The 18,049-nt window shown below is 43.8% G+C and overlaps 1 protein-coding gene across 1 annotated transcript in view; it reads right to left on the bottom strand.

Moving 5' to 3' along the window:
• Positions 1 to 13,848, bottom strand: part of aatf (apoptosis antagonizing transcription factor) — a 117,310-nt gene extending 103,462 nt beyond the window's left edge. The window contains exons 1-3 of the mRNA XM_033046250.1: positions 13,724 to 13,848; positions 5,326 to 5,508; positions 1,583 to 1,876 (exon numbers count right to left, since the gene is read on the bottom strand). Coding sequence (XP_032902141.1) covers positions 1,583 to 1,876; positions 5,326 to 5,508; positions 13,724 to 13,808 — 562 coding nt within the window. The 5' untranslated portion in view covers positions 13,809 to 13,848. The remainder of the gene's footprint in view (positions 1 to 1,582; positions 1,877 to 5,325; positions 5,509 to 13,723) is intronic.
• Between the last annotated feature and the right edge of the window lie 4,201 nt (positions 13,849 to 18,049).

Raw genomic sequence — 18,049 nt, 5'->3', positions numbered from 1 at the left:
TACGAACACATGGATATGCAGAGAATGGAGGGAAATGGATTATGTCGGACAAGAGAAGGTCTTGGGACCATGTTCAGCACAGACATTGTAGGCTGAAAAGCCTGTTCTTGTGTTGTACTGCTCTATGTTCAATGTAACTGTAGCCAGCTGAGAGAGCACTTATACCTACGTGTCAATTTCAGACTTCACAACATATTATGGCCTCTGGTTTCTGATGGATGTATACAAACACATAAAGCTTTTCTATACAGAACTGCAAATCTGTGATATTTTTTGTTGTAAATTGAGTACATTTATTTATAATAGGAGTGTTACATCAAGCAATTCACATAATGATGCAGTGTTTGCAGCCATTACATCTACACTTTCTGTTAGTATTTATATTAGAAATTGATAATTAAAATTTCAGTATGGCAGCCTCCAATAATGGCACTAGACGTGGATGAAGTGTACAGCAATCAGAATGAACAGCTCATAATGGCGAGAGTCTAAACCAGGAAATGTAACTCGGAAGATATAATAATAATTATAGAATCATGCTTAAATGTCAAGAGAAAGGAAGGAAGATTGGATTGAGAGAGATAGGGCTTGATTAAAATATTACATTTAAAAAAATTTACAAATAATTAATATGGCATCATCAATTTATATCCAGGGGTATCAGGGGTTAAGGGGAGAAGGCAGGACAATGCGGTTGAGAGGGAAAGATAGATCAGCCATGATTGAATGGCGGAAAAGACCTGATGGGCTGAATGGCCTAATTCTGCTCCGAGAACTTATGAATTCACTTGCATGCACTAACGTCACAAACAGAAGAAATCTCAATGGAGACACAAGGAGCTGTAGATGCTGGAATCTTGAGCAAAACACAAAGCACTGAAGGAACTCAGCGGGTATCTGTGGAGGGAATGGACAGCCGACGTTTTGCATCCGAACCCTTCTTCAAGTTTATTTCTAAATCAATAGAATATTTCTATAAAGTGGCAGCGTAAAAAATGCATCATCGCGTTCACGTATAAAGATTATTAAAAAGTTATTTAAGGGTTTGGACACACTAGAGGCAGGAAACATGTTCCTGATGTTGGGGGAGTCCAGAATCAGGGGCCACAGTTTAAGAATAAAGAGTAAGCCATTTAGAACGGAGACGAGGAAACACTTTTTCTCACAGAGAGTGGTGAGTCTGTGGAATTCTCTGCCTCAGAGGGCAGTGGAGGCAGGTTCTCTGGATGCTTTCAAGAGAGAGCTAGATAGGGCTCTTAAAAATAGCAAAGTCAGGGGATATGGGGAGAAGGCAGGAACGGGGTACTGATTGTGGATGATCAGCCATGATCACATTGAATGGCGGTGCTGGCTCGAAGGGCCAAATGGCCCACTCCTGCACCTATTGTCTATAATATTAAAAATCTCAAAGAAGTTAAGCACTCTAATTTCAGATGAAAGATACAAGATGGGAACAATGGATATGAACAGAAGGCAGAGGAGAAAGGGCTTTTGTTTTGAAAGGACAAACATATTTTCCTAATGTAAACATAAGACAACAATGACTATATCATCAACAAGATAAAGAAACTTATCAACGTACCTATTTGGTTTCTGACTGACTTTCCCTTCTCCACTTCTTCGGCGACTTTAACCTTGGAGAAAGTCACCATCGAGGCATTGTCCTTCTCCACATCTTCATGTTCATCCTCCTCCTCATCATCATCACTGTTACTGTCTCCCAAGTCATCCATGCCTTTAGCAAATTTCTCATAGTCTTTGATTACTTCAAAGTCAAAACTGCTTCCATTCACTTCTTCACACACAGGTTGTTTGTCATTCACTGCCTCGCCATCTTCGTTCTCGATGCCTTCCTCATTCTCTGTCATGTCTTCATCTGATATAAGAATGAACACAAAATGTTAAACGTTTAAAACCGCCATATGATTTCATGCACCCCTCCCCCCCCCCCCGCTTAATTAGCAAATGTTTTATGTGTCAGAAACATCTTTAATATGCATATTGAAAGGGTGTATAAAATAAATCTAAATTTCCATTTAAGAGTTTATGCCACGTAACCTAATGGGAATTGTCTTCAGCTTCAAGGATTTGCTAAACCTGGAGGCGAGACCACTACTCTACAAAACCTTAAGCTGGCAGCCGTCATACAATTTAATTCTTCATCAGCCATGCATACTGAAACCATAAGATTAATCAGACGACTCAATTTGTTGGGAACCCTGCTGCCAGTGTGAATTGGTACACGGCAAATGCTAATTTTCCACACGTTCAAGGCTTGCGTGAAAAAATTCATAGCCATTGACACCACTTGTTTAAAGCAAATACTGACAAATATTGTGACTTGTCCATTACTCCAGGAGGAATTCAACTGGCTGCACTACTTTGATTTTTCTTTTTGCAATTCCAAATTTTATTTTTTTACTTTAGTTTAGAGATACAGCATGGAAACAGGCCCTTCGGCACAACGAGCCTGCACCGACCAACAATACCCTTCCACACACAACTTTACCAAGCCAATTAGCCTACAACCTGCATGTCTAAGGAGTGTGGGAGGAAACCGGTGCACCCGGAGAAAACCCACACAGGTCACGGGGAGAACGTACCAACTCCATACAGACAGCGCCCGTAGTCAGGATCGAACCCGGGGTTCTGGCACTAAGGCAGCAACTCTACTGAGACCCTTCTTCAGATATCATAGCATTATTTCATTTAATGAGGACCATGAAAAATTATTATTATTAGCTTAAAAATGCTTTAAAGGCACGTGGCAAATGTAGATGAAGCTGGATTTTGTGCGTCAGGTTTTCTGAAGAAAAAGGGTCTCGACCCGAAACGTCACCCATTCCTTGCTTCCAGAGATGCTGCCTGACCCGCTGTGTTACTCCAGCATTTTGTGTCTATCTTCGGTGTAAACCAGCATCTGCAGTTCCTTCCTACACTCCTTAACAAAAATATTAATTTTTGCAGAATGCAAATGCGGCCCATTAACTTACAATCTACATTTTAAAATCCGAACTACTGCAGCCGAAAACAGAAATCACAACGTGAAAACATTACTGTATTTCTAAGGTAGGCACAAAATGCTGAAGTAACCCTTCTTCAGTCTGAAGGGTTGCGATCCGAAACGTCGCTAATTCCCTCTCTCCATGGTTGCTGCCTCACCCGCTGACTTTCTCCAGCATTTTGTATCTGCCGTCGATTTACCAGCATCTGCAGTTTTTTCTAAAAACATTACTGTATTTCTAACTGAATCCCATTTGACCAAAACTATTTTTTCCGTTTGCTTTTTCAAGTTAGGAAATGGTGTGAATAACAACAATAAATCAATTATTTTTCCATCAGCATTTGATAATAAAAAACATAAAGTGGATATTCTTACTAGAATTGCTTATAACTATGACAACATTGAGCAGCAGGCCATCATGACCATGGCATACATGATGCCACGATAAGCTAATCTCCTCTGACTGTATGTGATCAATATACCTCCGGTCACTGCTTATTACACATGCCTTAAAACGATAAAGGTTTTAAGGTGTGAAAAATTATTATTATTAGCTTAAAAATGCTTTAAAAGCGCATGTTGGCTCCACCACCACCCCTGGCAGTGTGTTCCAGGCACAGGCACTCTATGTAAAAAAACAAAAACTTTCCTCGCATAACTCTTTAAACTTTGCCACTCTCATCTTAAAACAATGCCCTCTCATCTTTTCTACACTGGGTATAAAAGGTTCCGCTGCCTGCCTACCTTATCAATGCCTCTCATAGTTTGTATACTTCCATCTAATCTCCCCCTAACCTCAGGCGTTCCAGACAAAACAATCCAAGTCTGTTCAACCTCTCCTTATAGCTCATGCATTCTAATCCAGGCAGTATTCTGGTCAACCTCTTCTGCACCCTCACCAAAGCCTCCATATCCTTCCTGTAATGGGACGACCAGAACTGCACGCAATGCTTTAAATGCGGCCTAACCCACGACTTATAAATCCACAGCATAGCTTCCTGACTCTTGTACTCAATGCTCCTTTTCTGTTGCATATTGACCCGTGGCATGTCCCTAACAATTCTCACCAACTTCTACAAATGCGCCATAAAAAGCATTTTATCGGGATGCATCACAGCATGGTTTGGGAACAGCTCCATCCAGGACCGCATGAAATTGCAGAGAATTGTGGACGCAGCCCAGACCATCGCACAAACCAACCTCCCTTCCATTGACTCTATTTACACCTCATGCTGCCTCGGCAAGGCCAGCAGCATAATCAAGGACCAGTCGCACCATGACCATCCCTCTTCACCCCTCGCCCATCGGGCAAAAGGTACAGAAGTGTGAAAACGCACACCTCCAGATTCAGGTCGTTTCTTCCCAGCTGTTATCAGGCAACTGAACCATCCTTCCAACAACTAGAGAGGGTCCTGAACTACCATCTACCTCATTGGAGACCCTCGGACTATCTTTGATCGGACTTTATCTTGCACTAAACGTTATTCCCTTTATCCTGTATCTGTACACTGTGGACGGTACGATTGTAATCATGGATTGTCTTTCTGCTCACTGGTTAGCATGCAACAAAAGCTTTTCATTGTACCTCGGTCCACGTGACAATAAACTAAACATACCCTGAAGGTGCACCTTGTTAATCTTGTATTTCAGGTTCTGATATAGTTTCTATAATAAATGTAACTAACACCTTTTTTAACATTTGTAGCTTTCATCCATGACTGTGTAACCTATTAACCTTATCCTGATGTTTATACTCAATGCCCCGACCAGTTATGGCAAGCGGACCATATGCCGCCTTCACCACTCAATCTATTTGTGTTGCCACTTTCAGGAGGTTATGGGCTTGGACCCCAAGATCATCATCATCATTGAAAACATCAACGACGGAGTGTAGCTGGTTTCCGGCGGGAACGGTGACGGACGCACCACACTTCCGCCGCTGGAAGTACAGGATTTTGGTGTGTGTGTGTGTGTGTGTGTGTGTGGTTTATCATCGTTCCTTACAATGCCGTGTACGACAATGATCGCAACTTCTACTGAAGTGTGGATGGCCGTTGGCTCGCTAGGAGCTCATACGCCCTTTGCCAGGTCTTGTTTTTGGTCCTGCTGGGGGTCCACAGCCCCCTCCTCACCTGGCAAACCAGGTGGGGGAGACGGTTTAGTCGCCGACTATCCGACCATGGAGCAGGTAGCACGGGATTACATGGTACCCGTGGCGGGGGGAACTCCCCCCCCACCTGACCCCAAGATCCCTCTGTGCATCCATGCCGTTATGGCTCTTGCCATCGACTGTACAATTGAAAAAAAAGGGAAACATCTACCTGAGTCGTCAGACAAGGAATCCTCACTGGCCTCTTCTTGCATTGCCTTTCGAGAGGTCGCCTTCCCAGCGTACCTCCCATCTGTGTCACACAGTAAAGCTGACGCTTGTTTCCGCAGTTTACTGTCAACTGCCAGGCTGTTATCTCCCTCGTCGAACCTGTCGATAACTTTAGCAATGGTCGCTGAGAAAGAAAGAGAAAACTTCAGTCCAAGAAAGCATTTAGTTTTAATTTTAACATAATAGCTGCCATCAATTCGCCACAGTGCAACAATATTCAATTTTTAAACAGAATTTAGCTGTGTTTATTACCTCCCTGTTGAACTTGACACTTTGAGAGGAGGTGGGTTGCTTCCTATCTGTAGTTCATTCTCCATCAATACCTTGCAATAGGACTATTGGGGTCAGCACAGTGGCGCAGTAGCAGAGTTGCTGCCTTACAGCGCCAGAAACCCGGGTTCGATCCTCGCTACGGGTGCTGTCTGTACAGAGTTTGTACGTTCTCCCCGTGACCTGCGCAGGTTTTCTACAGGATCTCCTGTTTCCTCCCACACTCCAAAGACATACGGGTTTGTAAGTTCATTGGCTAGGTATAATTGTAAATTGTCCCTCGTGTGTGTAGGATAGTGTGACTGTGCTGGGATCGCTGGTCGGCGTGGACTTGGTGGGCCGAAGGGCCTGTTTCTCTAAATTTAACTAAAAGACTGACAAGCAAAAGTAAAACATTGTAGACTGAATTGGCCAGTGTCAAAGACCCAGAGCACTGTGGCCACACTCTCATTTCACTCCTACCGTCGGGAAGAAGGCACAGGAGTCTGAAAATCACAGCCACCACGTTCAAGAACAGCTTCATTCCAACAACCATCAGGACAGTCTCAAAACTAATCTCAATTATCGCAACGTTTAAGAAACAATTACACAGGTACATGGAAAGATAGGGCTCTTAAAGATAGCGGAGTCAGGGGATATGGGGAGAAGGCAGGAACAGGGTACTGATTGGGGTACTGATGATCAGCCATGATCACATTGAATGGCGGTGCTGGCTCAAAGGGCTGAATGGCCTACTCCTGCACCTATTGTCTATTGATAGGACAAGTGGGACTAGTGTAGCTGGGACATGTCGGCTGGTGTGGGCAAGTTGGGCCAAAGTACCTGATTCCACGCTGTATGACTCTAAAGCACTTTAGGCATTTATGCACTGGTTTGGGGTTATTAATTTATTGATATTTTATTTTCTATAAACTATCCATGTGTATTGTGTTTATAGGCCTGTTATGCTGCTGCTCTTAAGAATTTCATTGTTCCATTTGTCGATACATATAACAATCAAACACTCTTGACTAAACTGTGTGTCACTCTCTCCACATGCCGCCCACCTGCTAAGTGCTTCCTGCAATTTTTGGTCCTATTTACACTGGGCAGGAATGGAGACACAAGGAACTGCGGATGCTGGAATCTTGAACAAAGCAAAGGAACTTGTTTCAGCGGGTCATCTAGCAACAGTGTGACCCGAAAACTCCAAAAGGCAGACAACTCGGATCTTTCGACAACTCTCTTCAGTACTTTTTCTACACTGCTAAGAGAATTTTGTGGAATTCTCGATGCCGCTTGTGGCCTATCCTCAAATGGGAATGTACTCTTCTCCGAGCATGGTCTGGCTGACTGCAACAAATTCAATGGGTTCAAGCTACCATGATGTCGCTGATATAAAATATCTTTAATCGGACTTTACTGGACTTTATCTTGCACTAAACTTTATTCACATTATTCCCTTTCATCATGTATCCATCCATACACTGCGAATGGCTCGATAGCAATTATGTATATTCCTTCCGATGAGTGGTTAGCACGCAACGAAAAAGCTTCTCACTGTACCTCGGTGCACGTGCCCAATTCTAAAGGTACAAATCAAAAGCTGCAGAAACGGACATTTCACACGGAAACATTTGCCAGAACTGTGTTTCAGAAATAGGGCTCAAATAAATTTAAATGACACAAATAAGCAAGCAGTGCCTGCAAGGCTTCTTAAAATATGTAATCTTAATAATAAAAATGTTTTCCTCTGTAATTTCTCAACAGTAAGTGCTTACCTGTCAAATTCGGGAATCACAAGCCTATTAAATGCCATCATGTATGAAAGCAAACTAGCATGACTATGATGAATTATTGCATCTCCTATAATCATTGGTGGGTATACATGAGGTAGCCAGCACAACATCATACACGGATGTGGTGACAGAACTGCATCAAACCAATGGAAGTACAAATAACAATCCACTTTTGAATTCTGCAACAGTACTGTCTGATGTATTTTACTTTTGGTTCATTTAGGAAGGCTGCAGCAGTAAATCTCTCCCCCCCCACCCCCCCCCCCCCCCCCATCGGCCTTCATGTGCCCCCAATGTTCCCGCTGTGTGTAGCTCATGCATCCGACACGAGGGCCACGCTCGATCCCACAGGACACGAGACTGCACAACCATGCTATCGTAGTCTAGATATAGCATGGAAACAGACCCTACGGCCCGCGCTCACCATAGAGCACCCGTTCATACTGGTTCCATTTTATCCCACTCCCTACAATGTATGTGCAATTTACAGAGGCCAACTAACCAACAAGCCTGCACGCCTTTAGGACCTAGGAGGAAACCCGAGCACCCGGAGGAAAGCCACATGGTCACGGGGAGAACGTGCAAACTCCACATGGACAGTACCCGAGGTTAGAATCGAACCTGGGTCACTGCCGCTGTAAGGCAACAGCTCTATCAGCTGCATCATTGTGCCGTTCTAAGTAGAGATTTGAAGTATTTAGACCAAAGAACACGGACGGCAAAATGGCGCAGCTTTAGAGCTGCTGCCTTACAACGCCAGAGACACGGGTTCGATCCTGACTACGGGTGCTGTCTGTAAGGAGTTTGTACGTCCTCCCCATAACCGCGTGGGTTTTCTCCAAGTGCTCTGGTTTCACTCAACATTCCAACGACGTACAGGTTTGTAGGTTAATTGGCTTCGGTAAAAATTGTAAATTGTCCCTGGCGTTAGTGTACGAGGATCGCTGGTCGGTGTGGACTCGGTGGGCTGAAGGGCCTGTTTCCACACAGTATCCGTAAACACTAATCACTTAAAGAACGTTGGAATATATCGAAATCAAGACATTACAGGATTTAGGTAACTTGGAGCTGACTGTTTTACTAAATTAACACCTGATTTTGACAAACTGTATAGGCTGTTCATGCATCAAAGTAATCTTTTTGCTAAAAATCCCAAAAACCTCTATCATTTTATGAATCCTCAAATTAATTTCTTCCTATTTTTATTTTTAGGGTTATCAACAAAAGATGACGATTTCTAACAGCTCAAACGAACTGGAAAGAAAAGCTACGAACACTAAGGGAAAAAGTTGTCTTTCACCATTTTTTTGGAAGACTATTATGTACTATCCCTCATGACGTTAAATGAAGCATTGACCAAAAATATGGGGCACTAAACGCAACGAGACAAACGGCAACTTGTTTGACTGCGCGATCACCAATGAGCGACCGTTCGAGGTGCAGAAACACTGGGGAAACTCAACCTAAAGCCGTTTAATATTAAAAGTGCAAGGAAGTGACATACAGCGCAGGTGAATAATGGGTTCCGATTAGGTTTAATTTAATATTCAAAACCTTGCAATCAAATATTCTGTTTATGGAAGAATAAAAATTCCATTTATCACATTTTGTCAGCATCATTGTTAACACAAAGGGCACTTTAGTGCCTCCCATCTCCTTATTGAAAGTGCCTTCCAAATCTCTCCAGAGAATTTGGACCGCCATCATGAAAATCACATTAGTAGAAATTACAGTTAGGAATTATGGCTTGGCACAGCACCAGCTGTCCTGCATTTTCATTATATATTGAAGCTAGTTTAATTCTTTTAGCTCTGTGATCTGCTGGTACTATAAATATTCTAAAATATACAACCAAAAATATATGGCTTTAATGCCAAGTAGAAATAGAGCTCCCACCATTAACTCTTCTCCGATTTAATTTGGAAATAACTTTGATTAACTTAATACAAGAGAGTGCCAGTGAATCAGGAGAACTCGGGGTAAAACACAAGAACTCCATGAAGTCTAATTCTATTCTACCAAGAAAAAAAATAAATTGTGACTAACTTTCTAATGAATTATCGAGGGAGTGTGTCATTGTGGGAGGTGACATTGTTCAGTTGGGATATTAAGCCAAGTATGCCTTTTCAGCTAGGCACAGAAAATAAAAATCACACTACTGGAAGAACATCCTAGAAGCGCTTTATGCACGGAGCCAAAAGCAGTTTAGTTTAGAGATACAGTACGAAAACAGACCCTACGGCCCACTGAGTCCACAGCGACCAGCGGTCCCTGCACATTAACACTGTCCTACACACACAAGGGACAATTTACATTTATACCCAGCCAATTAACCTACAAACCTGTAATTCTTTCAAGTGTGGGAGGAAACCGAAGCTTCCCGGAGGAAACCCAAGCAGGTCACGGGGAGACCGTACAAACTACATAAAGACAGCACCCATAGTCGGGATTGAACCCAGGTCTTTGGCACCATAAGACAGCAACTCTATCGCTTCGACACTGGGCTGCCATTTAATTGAAGACGCAAGAGACTGCTGGTGCTGGAATCTGGAGCTACTTGAACTGCTGATTTCCTCTAATATATTGTTTACTGCCCCAGTGTAGTTTAATGCAATTCTTTATAAGATAACAAAACACAGTACAACACAGAGGTGGGGCAGGAGGGGACGAGGAGTGGTGGGCGGGGGATAGAGTTAAACAGTTATTTAAAATTGGAGAATTCAATGTTCAAACCACAGGGTTATAAGGTACGTGAGATTTGAGGACTCAAAATGTTCATTCTCTTTCATTCTATACATTATCAAAGGTTACAGTGAAATGGTAGGAGAATGGGGTTGAGAGGGAATGATAGATCAGCTATGACTGAATGGCAGAATAGACTGAAGGGTCTCAACACGAAATGTCACCTATTCCTTCTCTCCATAGATGCTGTCTCCGCTGAGTTCCTCTAGCATTTTTGTCTACCTTCAATTTTTCCAGCATCTGCAGTTCTTTCTTAAACATTTTGTCTACTCCACTGCGAAATCTCCTCATGGTATGTCCACTTTGAAGAAATTCTCCTCCTCTCTCCGAAGACAGTTTAAGCAGTCTGAAGAAGGGTCTCGAACCAAAACGTCACCTATTCCTTCTCTCCATAGCTGCTGCCTCACCAGCTGAGATCCTCCAGCATTTTTGTCTACCAGCAGAATAGACTCGATGGGCCGAATGAACTTATGACTTAAAGGCTGTTGGACATGTTCAGTATTGTTGGCATTTTCTATTTTACTACAAATGTTGAAGCATCTTGAATGGGAAGATACAGGGGAACGATGATGGCTGCAGACTATTTATGTTGCTTGAATTGATTGAAAGATAGATTTTGAAAACAGACCCTTCGGCCCACCGCCTATCAATTAGGCGTACATACTATTTCTATGTTATCCCCATAGGTGACTCATGCCCTACGAGTTATATATTATAACTAAGATATTCTAATCCACTCCCTACACACTAAGGACAATTTACAGAGGCTGATTAACCTAAAATCCGCATGTCTTTGGGATGTGGGTGGAAAACCCCCGCGGTCCCAGGGAGAACGTGGAAACTCCACAAAGACAGCAGCCGAGGTCAGGTTCCAACCCAGGTCTCTGGCGTGTGAGGCAGCAGCTCTACCAGCTGTGCAGCTCTGGATGCTCTCTTTTGAAAAGGAAAATAGGGAGGACAAGGAATGACTCTTGGGGTCAAGCTCAAATTGTGAGAGTACAGACTAGATTTTTAAATTATGAAGTAAGGCAGGGAGTATTTTTTTCCAGATCCTTGAGCAAAAGTGTCCTTTTTCCACAATAATAAACTCAGTGGAAGAGTGTACATTATATTGATACATCTCCCACTGCCCGTCGTCAGCCCCCTCCCCCATCCCCCTCCCCCTTCGCAGCAGCATCTATGGAGCGAAGGAAATAGGCAACGTTTCGGGCCGAAACCTTTCTTCAGACCGCCCGAAACGTTGCCTATTTCCTTCGCTCTATAGATGCTGCTGCACCCGCTGAGTTTCTCCAGCACTTTTGTCTACCATACACAACTACGACAGGTAGGGCAAAGGAAAAAAAGCTGAGCTCAGAATATAGTTTGACAGCATTGTAGCTAGCTAAACAATGGAAAAGTCCAACCTCCGCAGAGAATGTAGGTTGGATGATCAGGACTACCCCTAGCACAAGGGAGGACCACTTAGTAAGCTGATAACAGAGGGGGGAAAAATTGTACCCGAATCTGGTGGTATGTCCTTTCATATCTCTACCAGATGGCAGAGCGGATAAGAGGGAAAGACCAGAGTGAAATTGGTCGTTGATTATGTTGGGCACATTCGCAAGTGGGCAGGCAGCATTGAGAGTCAATTGGAAGGGGGGAAACACAAGGAACTGCAGATGCTAGAATCTGCACCATTTAAAACAACTTAAAAACATCTGCAGAGGAAAAACGGTGTATGGAGACACATTAGACTGCAGACACTGGAATCTTGAGCAAAACACAAAATGCTGGAGGAAGTCAGCGTCTGTGGAGGGCATGGACAGGCGGAGGAGACAGGCTGTTACTGTTGGGTCGCATTACGGCTTGGTTTGGGAACAGTTCTACTCAAGACCACGAGAAATTGCAGAGAGTTGTGGATGTATCTGTACACTGTACAGCTCGATTGTTATCATGTACAGTCTTTTCACTGACTGGATAGCAGGCAACAACAAAAAACTTTTCACTACACCTCGGTAATCGTGATGATAAACTAAATTTAAACTAACTAGGCCCAGGCATCAGAAGAAGGGTCTCGACCAGAAACGTCACCTATTCCTTTTCTCCAGAGATGCTGCCTTATCCGCTGAGATACACTCCCCGAAGCAGTATGAGCGAGCCACCCCACTACAGCGGGCTGACACAAACATCTCCCAGCTACAGAGTTTCAGACTAGTAATAATAAAAAGTTATTTGATTCAAATAACAAAAGCAAAACTCTGTACAGTAACAAGAAAATTTATGTGTCCACAACTTGCAGCAGGATTCAGAAATTATATGCAAATTCATAAGTCATTGCAAATGTGCAGATTACACAAAGCTGGGTGGCAGTGTGAACTGTGAGGAGGATGCTATAAGAATGCAGGGTGGCTTGGGCAGGTTGGGTGAGTGGGCAGATGCATGGCCGATGCAGTTTAATGTGTATAAATGTGAGGTTATCCACTTTGGTAGCAAAAACAGGAAGGAAGATTATTATCTAAATGGTGTCAAGTTGGGAAAAGGGGAAGCACAACTGAATTTGGGGGTTCTTATTCATCAATCAATGAAAGTAAGCATGCAGGTACAGCAGGCAGTGAAGAAAGCGAATGACATGTTAGCCTTCATAACAACAGGAGTTGAGTAGAGGAGCAAAGAGGTCCTTCTGCAGTTGTACAGGGCCCTAGTGAGACCACACCTGGAATATTGTGTGCAGTTTTGGTCTCCAAATTTGAGGAAGGACATTCTTGCTATTGAGGGCATGCAGCGTAGGTTCACAAGGTTAATTCCCAGGATGGCGGGACTGTCATATGATGAGAGAATGGAGCGGCTCGGCTTGTATACTCTGGAATTTAGAAGGTTGAGAGGGGATCTTATTGAAACATATAAGATTATTAAGGGTTTGGACACGCTCGAAGCAGGAGACATGTTCCCGATGTTGGGAGAGTCCAGAACCAGGGGCCACAGTTTAAGAATAAGGGGTAAGCCATTTAGAACAGAGACAAGGAAACACTTTTTCACACAGGGAGTAGCGAGTCTGTGGAATTCTCTGCCTCAAAGGGTGGTGGAGGCTGGTTCTCTGGATACTTTCAAGAGAGAGTTAGATAGGGCTCTTAAAGATAGCGGAGTCAGGAGAAATGGGGAGAAGGCAGGAACGGGGTACTGATTGTGGATGATCAGCCATGATCACATTGAATGGCAGTGCTGGCTTGAAGAGCCGAATGGCCTCCTCCTGCACCTATTGTCCATTGGAGCAGAATTAGGCCATTCATCCCATCAAGACCACTCCGCCATTCAATCAGGTCTTATCTATCTTTCCTTCGCTGGGGGTGGGGTGGGATGGGCAGCCAACCTGGGGGGTGACCAGGCCGGGCCGGGATGGGCTCCAAGCGGCTGGGACCTGCCGTGGATGAGCTGACCGACCCCGGGCCCTGCAGCCGCCGCCACTACCACCACCAGAGACCCAGGCTCCGGGCCCGAGGCCCACACACACACACACCGCTCCCTCCATCCCCCACACACACCCCCAGCGCGGCCCCCCCTCACCCCCCTCACCTTCATCCTCCTCGTCCTCCAGGTGTCTAAAGGCCGGCAGTGGGTTGAGCAACTCCTGCAGCTGCTGCGTGATGGACGCCGCCATCTTGCTGCCGCCCGTCACCCCGAATAGACCTTATTCACATGACGCACTTCCGGCGGCGGAGATGACCCCCCACTTCCGGCTGGCTGAACGGCAGTGGCTCAGATAGACACACACACACACACAAAGATCTTATAGCAGGGGGTCATCTCCTATATCACACACAAAAACTGTTCCCCCCGCAATGTCAATTACCCTGCGAGTCGGGTCGGTTCCGGTTACTACAAAATCAACTCAAACACTGCTTGTGAGCCATTTAAAAATAAATGATTTTAAAAAAACATTAAAAAAGACAATTACCAGAGTCAAATTTTATTCTTGACAAGAAGTATGAACTGACAGAATTATGAATCTAACCCTATATCACACACACAAACTGTTGCCCCGCAACATTGATTACACTGTGGGTCAGGTAGGCTCCGGTTACTAAAATGGGCGGGGGGAAATGCCCAGGATCCCCTCCGTAGCGTACTACACGTCAGCCCATTGTATTTCACAGGAGTGGCCCATCTTGCTCTGCTCTAAGATCTTTGGACACACACATGTTGCTGGAGTAACTGAGCGGGTCTGAAACGTTGCCTATTTCCTTCGCTCCATAGATGCTGCCTCGCCCGCTGAGTTTCTGCAGCATTTTTGTCTACCTTTGCTGGAGTAACTCAATGGGTCAGGCAGCATCTCTGGAGAACATGGAGAGACACAAAGAAAGTGCTGGAGTAACTGAGCGGGTCTGAAACGTTGCCTATTTCATTCGCTCCATAGATGCTGCCTCGCCCGCTGAGTTACTCCAGCATTTTTGTCTACCTTTTCTGAAGTAACTCAGTCCTCCCTCCACCAACTCCAGTTTAAATTCCATTTGGAATATTTTGGAGAACCAAGAAACCAAGAACCAAGAGCGGGTCAGGCAGCATCTATGGAGAACAAGGATAGACACAAAGTGCTGGAGTAACTCAGTGGATCAGGCAGTATCTCTGGAGAACATGGAGAGACACAACGTGCTGGAGTAACTCAATGGGTCGGCCAGTATCTCTGGAGAACATGGAGAGACACAACGTGCTGGAGTAACTCAATGGGTCAGGCAGTATCTCTGGAGAACATGGAGAGACACAACGTGCTGGAGTAACTGAGCGGGTCTGAAACGTTGCCTATTTCCTTCGCTCCATAGATGCTGCCTCGCCCGCTGAGTTTTTGCAGCATTTTTGTCTACCTTTGCTGGAGTACCTCAGTCCTCCCTCCACCAACTCCAGTTTAAATTCCATTTGGAATATTTTGGAGGACCAAGAAACCAAGAAACAAGAGCGGGTCAGGCAGCATCTATGGAGAACATGGATAGATACAAAGTGCTGGACTAACTCAGCGGGTTAGGCAGCATCTCTGGAGAACATTGGGTAGGTGATGTTTCGAGTCGGGATCCTACAGAGTGATGATGGTGGGAGGGAGGGAGAGGGGTGGAGAAAGCTGGGAGAGGAGGGAGCCTGGTGCGTTATATGTGGATGCTGGTGAGTGTTTTTGTTTGATAGGTAACTGTAAGGAACTGCAGATGCTGGTTTATACTGAAGATAGACACAACGTGCTGGAGTAATTCGGCGGTCAGGCAGCATCTCTGGGGAACATGGATAGTTAATGTTTCGTGTCTGGACCCTTTCTTCAGAGACCCGACATGCTGTGTTACACCAACACTTTGTGTCTGTCTTTGATAATCACCGGGATCTACAGATTAGTTTCTACAGAGGCAATGCCCATCTCTCTGACCATGTTCAGCATGCTGCAGACTCCAGTTATCATAGTAACCTTTCCCCACAAACTTCTGAATAAGAAACTATATCAATATGATAAATAATATAAACGATGTCAAGAATATTTTAGATAGGCACATGGATATACAAGGAACAAGGGAAGGAACTGAGAATGCTGGTTTAAATTGAAGATAGATAGATCGAGAACACAAAGTGTTGGAGTAACTCAGCGGGACAGGCAGCATCTCTGGAGAGAAGGAATGGCTGACGTTTCGGGTCGAGACCCTTCTTAAGGGTTACTCCAGTTACTCCAGCATTTTGTGTCTATAAGGGGATATGGATTATGCGCAGACAGATGAGAGTTGATCGTGGCATCCTGTTCGACACGGATATTGTGGGTGAGAGAGTCTGTTCGTGTGCTGTACCTTTCTATGTTCTATAAATCAAAATAATGCAGCCTTAGAATGGCAAATATAAAAAAAGCGTTTAATTATACCTTGGTATACGTGACAATCAACTAAACTAAACTGAATGATCTTTATTTGTCCACTAAAACACTAAATGCTAGAGTAACTCGGTATATTTGGAGAACATGGTCAGGACCCTTCCTCAGACTGGTCTTTATGTTCTCCAAAGTTGCTGCCTTACCCGCTGAGTTTCTCCAGCACTTTGTGTTCTCGATATTCCACCATCTGCAGTTCCCTGTGATGGCCTCTCTTTACTTCTGTAAAGCAGCTAGCGAAATCTTTTTGCATTCTTATAAAACGAGTCGGCAAATATTTCGGTTTTATTTCCCTAACCTCGTGGACCTCAAGAGTTTAAGTTTCCCCGGTGTTAACGAAATACCACGTCTGAAGAAGGGTCTCGACCCGAAACATCACCCATTCCTTCTCTCCAGAGAGGCTGCTGTCTGACCCGCTGAGTTACTCCAGCATGTTTGCGTCTATCTTCGGTTTAAACCAGCATCTGCAGTTCCTTCCCGCACATACCACGTGTTAATTAATATTCGCTTACAACTCAACCACCATGGAGTTATGACAATGGAAATATTAACCACAATATATACTTAGGATGAATATAGTGAGAGAATACGTGAAATATTGAGCCAGTGACCACCGCTATTATCCACCAAAGCGCCTTATATATGAATCCTCTGATAACACGATGATATTACCATATTAAAATATTCATAATGCGCGAATAAATATGATTGAAAATTTATTGCCGCATCTTTCAGCGTTATGGTTTATTATTTTAACGCCGTTTATAAATTAATATACCGGATAGGATTAAGCAGCTGTTAAAGTATGACATGCAATATGCGTTGTTAAAAATGTTTATAACATTAATAACATGTATTTATTGTATTCTCGGAAAATATAAAATTAACTTTATGATAGGTCGTATAGCAGCGGATTGTAAATGATATTGGTATTCAATCAACGTACAGTATAACACATAACTCAGCGGCAAGGGTGATATATGCTGTTTGTCCTATCAGTCTGAAACCTCTCAAGAGAAACCAAATAATTGTGCCAAGATAGTTAGTATTGGAGAGGATGGAATGACAATTTGCAAGCCGTGTCTGTGGAAAGAGTACAATAAGTTATAAAAAGTGTAATCTCCCAACCAGAAAAGTGAAATCGACCGCAGCCTTAAACAGTTAGCAGCGAAATTCTTTCCTAATTATGTTATTAAAGCAATTTATATTGCTGTTAATACAATTTCAGTCGGTGTTCGAGACTCTAAAGTCATCAATTCTGCACCAGGATTAGAAATTCGATTTCTGGTAGGTTTGGAGGTTGTGGATTCTGAATTCTTGTTTTTAAGGGTATATTAACGATATATTTTACGGATTATAGAAAAAACACAAGAATGTTGGAGTAACTCGGAGCTTCGGGCAGCGTCGATGGAGGGGACGGATAGGCGATTTTTTGGGGTGTTGCCCCTCCTTCAGTCAAGAAGAGTGGGGGCTACCCATTTCTGCCTGACCCGCTGAGGTCCTCCAGCACTTCGTGTTTTTGCTCAAGATTGCAGCATCTGCAGTTCCTTGTGACCACGTGTATTTTAAATCATAGTTTCCCAATCATTTAGATACATCGTCCCGCAGATGTTATCTGGAAGAACGTTAAATGGTTCTTCAGTGGTTAAACGTCAACTAAGAACTTGAAAATGGATGGTTTACTTTGAATGAAAATTGGATGTTCCTCGGATGGATTTATATCTTTGGGGGGGGGGGGGGGGGGGGGGGGGGGGACACACTTCTCCCACAGTACAGCTATCGTTTATCGTGAATTCTTGCAAATTACCACAGTAAAAAGGCAGGTCTACCAATCACGATCTTCCTTGTTCTCCAATCAAAATAGTACAAGGTCATTACTTTTTAAACCATTTGCATGAAATGGCACAGCATTTCTACAACGCTAAACCAACACATAAGCCAACAGGTTTATGCAAATATTACGTCTTAACTTTAGAAGCAAGACCACAAATTGTACATCATCAGGCAAT

The sequence above is a fragment of the Amblyraja radiata genome, chromosome 28 (genome assembly GCF_010909765.2).
Source record: "Amblyraja radiata isolate CabotCenter1 chromosome 28, sAmbRad1.1.pri, whole genome shotgun sequence".
NCBI lineage: Eukaryota > Metazoa > Chordata > Chondrichthyes > Rajiformes > Rajidae > Amblyraja > Amblyraja radiata.
This window is presented reverse-complemented; position numbering and strand designations above follow the sequence as displayed.